At 48.7% G+C, this 5246-nt stretch overlaps 1 protein-coding gene across 1 annotated transcript; it reads left to right on the forward strand.

The window, feature by feature from the left end:
- Positions 1–1240: 1240 nt before the first annotated feature.
- LOC147099547 (potassium voltage-gated channel subfamily A member 1-like) lies at positions 1241–3283 on the forward strand. Its single transcript, XM_085969792.1, has one exon. The coding sequence runs from the start codon at positions 1406–1408 to the stop codon at positions 2843–2845; it is 1440 nt and encodes a 479-aa protein (XP_085825918.1). The 5' UTR covers positions 1241–1405; the 3' UTR covers positions 2846–3283.
- Positions 3284–5246: the final 1963 nt, after the last annotated feature.

The following is a 5246-nucleotide window of genomic DNA, read 5'->3' on the forward strand; positions in this document are numbered from 1 at the left end:
AAAGACGGAAGGAGGTTCGAGTGGAGCATAAACACCGGCATGGACTGGTTGGGCCGAATGGCCTGTTTCTGTGCCGTATATCCGATGTAATCCTATGTATGTAATGTGCAACTCGCTACCAGAAGGAGTAGTTGAGACAAACAGCAGAGATGCCTTTAAGGGGAAGCTTGATACCCACATGAGGGAGAAAGGAATAGAAGGATATGCTGATAGGGTGAGATGAAGAGAGGTGGCAGGAAGGTCCTGTGAAGCATAAACACTGGCACGGACCAGTTGGGCCGAATGGCCTGTTTCTGCGCTGTAAATACTATGTAATTCTATGTAATGTGAGCACTGAGGTACAAAGCTATCACTAATATGGGGCGAATGAGGCAAAAGTGAGGCCAGGGCTGGCATCACCGGTAAGATCTAATACTTGAACTGCAGCCCTGTTATCTCAGTTGTGTTGTCAGATGCAAAATTTGTACTGGAGATCAATCAGTCTTCAGATTATTTTTTTTTACAAAGGAAAATTATGAATTTGATTTAAGAGAGGAAAAATTGTACAGATGTACACAGTCAGAACTTGAAACTTGATTCTGAAGGGATCAAGGGATATGGGGAGAGTTTGGATGATCAGCCATGATCTCATTGAATGGGGAGCAGGCTCGAGGGGCCGAGTGGCCTCCTCCTGCTCCTATCTTCTATGTTTCTATGAAAATAAAGAGCAGGCAAAGGAAGAAGCTTCAAATGTACAATGTCACATCCCAGCAGAGAGTGCAACAAGGGAGCGGGACAATCTAAGGGAGGGGAAGGTCAAAGTCGAATGTGAAAGGAAAGCAAGATTTAAAAAAAATAGATTACGAGCTTCAAGCTCAAAAGCAAATCAGAAAAACAATTTGAAGAAAAAGGAAAAATTAAAGCATGAAAATATGGGCGTGGGGGGTGGGAATAAATCCTGAAGAGAGAAAATAAACAGAGGGAAAGGAATGGAAGGGGAGGGGGAAATCATAGAGACTTACAGAACTCCAAAGAAAGGCGAAAGGAAAATCTTGTGTTATCTGGGAGGCGGTGGAGAAGTTAATGGAATAAAGCATCGACAGTGTTAAAGAGGCGGCTCCGGACGGGTTTATTTTTGTGTCCGCAGCGAGAGTTGGCTGAAAACTTGAACTTGATCCTGAGGAGGGGCTGGCTGCAAAACGATATACTGTTTAATATTGCAAAAAAAAAACCTCCCCACACACACACAAGGAGCTCTTGTCCCCCCCCCCCCCCCCCCGCCTCTCTTCCAAAAGCATGCAGAGATCCCGGGTCAGTCCTACCGTGAAGATCTACAGCAGCAACAACATGTCAAGGCTGCAACTCCTTGACTTCTGATCAGCGGAGGTAGGAAGCCCACCCCCCGCCCCCCTCTCCCTGGGAGACCATGGAGAAATCTCTGTGCAACTATGAGAAAAGCTACGACCTGTGCAGCCAGGGCCACCACGAGTGCTGCGAGAGGGTGGTGATCAACGTGTCGGGGCTGCGCTTCGAGACCCAGTTCAAGACCCTTCGGCAGTTCCCAGACACTCTGCTCGGCGACCCTCAGAGGAGGGTCCGCTACTTCGACCCCCTGAGGAACGAGTACTTCTTCGACAGGAACCGGCCGAGCTTCGACGCGATCTTGTACTACTACCAGTCGGGCGGGAGGTTGAAAAGACCCAACAGCGTCTCGCTGGAGGTGTTCATGGAGGAGCTGAGGTTCTACGAGCTGGGGGACGAGGCGGTGACCCGTTTCCGTGAGGATGAGGGCTTCATCAAGGAAGAGGAGCAGCCGCTGCCGGAGAACGAGTTCCAGAGGCAGCTTTGGTTGCTCTTCGAATACCCCGAGAGCTCATCGCCTGCCAAGGTTGTTGCTATCATTTCAGTACTGGTGATCCTGGTCTCCATTGTGGTCTTCTGCTTGGAAACCCTGCCTGAATTCAGGGATGAGGCGGACCTCACCTTGCCAGTGCATCCCCATAGAGGGAACAGCACCCACTTAGAGGACTCGGGCAGCCCCTTCCACGATCCCTTCTTTGTGGTGGAGACCATGTGTATTTGCTGGTTCTCCTTCGAACTCTTCCTGAGGTTCATCGTCTGCCCCAGCAAGCTTGGCTTCTTCAAGAACATCATGAACATCATCGACTTTGTGGCCATCATCCCCTACTTTGTGGCCCTGGGCACCGAGTTTGCCAGACAGCGCGGGGTGGCCCAACCAGCCATGTCTCTGGCCATCCTCAGAGTCATTCGTCTGGTCAGGGTCTTCCGAATCTTCAAACTCTCCAGACACTCCAAGGGGCTGCAGATCCTGGGGCAGACTCTGAAAGCTAGCCTGAGGGAGCTGGGTCTCCTGATCTTCTTCCTCTTCATCGGGGTAATCCTCTTCTCCAGTGCTGTCTACTTTGCTGAATCGGAAGACGAAAACACCATCTTCACCAGCATCCCCGAAGCCTTTTGGTGGGCAGTTGTCACAATGACGACCGTGGGGTACGGAGACATGTACCCCATGACTCTCGGAGGCAAGATCGTGGGATCTCTCTGTGCCATTGCAGGTGTGCTCACCATCTCCTTGCCTGTACCCGTGATCGTCTCCAACTTCAGCTACTTCTACCACAGGGAGATCGAAAGTGAGGATCACACCCAGTATTCACATGTGACGACATGCCCTTACCTGCCCCCGAGTCCCAAAACGCAATCGCTGACTGGGAAAAGCACAGAGGTGGAAGATGACAGTTTTTGCGCGCCTCTCCAAAATGACATGTTGGATGGTTTTTGCCCCACTGACAGTGGACCCCCGGAATCCACCAGCTCGCCGAACAGGAAACCCTTGGTCACCCAAGTTTGACTTGGTTTTCCCCCTTTTCAAAGCTGCTTAAACGTCAATGCAAAAACAAAAAAAAATTCAAATGCATCACTTAAACTAGACTTAACTCCGGGGTCGATCGGTTACCTCCAGCAATGCAGCCAGATAACCATAACCCGTGCTTAAAGAGAGACAAAACAAGCTTGTAAAAATTCAAAACAGAAAGTCTGACTTATTGACTCGTGTTTTGGGAAGGTGGGAGGGAACAGTGGGCTGTCGGTGTCAGTGTGTCTCTTCAAGGTAGGAAGATTCAGGATCACTATCGGCTACTGCAGCCTCAGATTGCAAAAGGAAATCGGCAACATTTGTTTCTCCCAGTGGACCGTTCTATTTATTACTATTTTTTAAAGCGTGCAAGGTGCAAAAATGCATGGGTATTTGCTGATATTTATTTATCCGGAATAAAACAAAAGGACTTGGCAGGTTGTTGGCAGTAGTATTTATAACTTCTAACTTGCTTCAGTGCAATGTAAAAATCCTCAATGAATTGTGCAGTCTGTGTTGGTAAAGGCTCCCCACACGGTCCCATCCCGATATGACGCAATTAGCCAAAGACATGTGCTACAAATTTTTAATATAAGTACAGCTTATATTTTAATATAAGTACAGCACGGTGGCATAGTGGTTAGCACTGTTGCCTCACAGCGCCAGGGACCCGGGTTCGAATCCGGCCTCGGGTGACTGTCTGTGTGGAGTTTGCACATTCTCCCCGTGTTTGCGTGGGTTTTCTCCGGGTGCTCCGGTTTCCTCCCACAGTCCAAAGATGTGCGGGGCTAGGTTGATTGGCTATGATAAAAAAAAAATTGACCCTTAGTGTTAGGGGGATTAAATACGTGGGGTTACGGGGATAGGGTGGGATATGTGTTGGTGTAGGGGTTACAGGGATCGGGTGGGATATGTGTCGGTGCAGGCTCGATGGGCTGAAAATGGCCTCTATCTGTATTGTGTGATTTCTGCGATCTGACTGAACCCAGAGCTCCATTCTGTTCAAAATGGCAGTGCTTTAGTATATAACTGTGTCAACCTGGCTCAGTTGGTAGCACTCTCGGTACAAGCCCCTGTCCAGAGACTTGAGCACATTTTGAATGTCTCTTCACTTCTCTTTTGTTCTCTCCCAGCCTGGCCTTCAGTCTTGACAAAGGGTTTGACCCGAAACGTTGACTCTATTTTCTCTCCACAGATGTTGCCTGGCCTGCTGAGTTTTTCCAGCATTTTCTGTTGTTACTTGAGCACATAACCCAGGTTGACACTCCCAGTGCGGTGCTGAGGGAGCGCCGCACTGTCGGAGGTGCCGTCTTTCGGATGAGATGTTAAACCGAGGCCCCGTCTGCTCTCTCGGGTGGATGTAAAAGATCCCGTTACGCTATTTCAAAGAAGAGCAGGGGAGTTCTCCCCGGTGTCCTGGGCCAATATTTATCCCCCCGCCAACATCACTGAAACAGATTATCTGGTCGTTATGACGTTGCTGTTTGTGGGACCTTGCTGTGCGCAAAATTGGCTGTGGCGTTTCGTACATTACAACAGTGACTGCACTTCAAAAAGTTCTTCATTGGCTGTAAAGGGCTTTGGGACGTCCTGGGATCGTGAAAGGCGCTACAGAAATGCAAGTTCTTTCTTTACAACCTTCATTGTCGCCAGAGCTAGGCAGAGATGAGGGGAAAGATTTCATTCCATTTGCTGATCCCATTGAATAACATCTCTTTGGGAGAGGGTGTTTTTTTTTTGCCCCTGTCCTCTTGCCTGCAGAATCCCCACGCCCCATTCCTTGGCAGGATAAAGGAACGAAAGCAAATTCCTCACTGAGGAACCTTCTATCAGTTCCGTTAACCATCTCAATCCTCAAAAAAAAATCACTTCTTCCTTAAAACAAAGTAGCAAGACATGGGAAACAACAACAAAAAATGCTGGAAAAACTCAGCAGGCCAGGCAACATCCGTGGAGAGAGAAACAGAGTTAACGTTTCAGGTCGAAACCCTTCGTCAGAACTGAGAAGGGTTCTGATGAAGGGTTTCGACCTGAAACATTGGCTCTATTTCTTTCTCCACGGATGTTGCCTGGCCTGCTGAGTTTTTCCAGCATTTTCTGTTGTTGTTTTGGATTTCCAGCATCCGCAGTAGTTTGCTATCGTAGCAAGACATGGTGTTCACTCAATGTGATTTATAGTGAGAGCTGCTAGCCAAAGTGCAACTGTAGTGATCAGGTAAATGGCGGGGGGTGGGGGGGGGACTATTTCCACTGGGCCTGACTTTGTAACTAGAGGGTATAAATTTAAGATAAACAAAGGGGGAGGTTAGGAGCAATTATTTTATGCAGAGGGTTGTTCGGACGTGGAATGCTCGCCCTGAAACAGTGGTGGCGGCAGAATCTGTTGTAGGTCTTCAAA

This window comes from Somniosus microcephalus, chromosome 28, assembly GCF_052327205.1.
Source record: "Somniosus microcephalus isolate GS21.2 chromosome 28, FLI_Smic_1.0, whole genome shotgun sequence".
Lineage (NCBI taxonomy): Eukaryota > Metazoa > Chordata > Chondrichthyes > Squaliformes > Somniosidae > Somniosus > Somniosus microcephalus.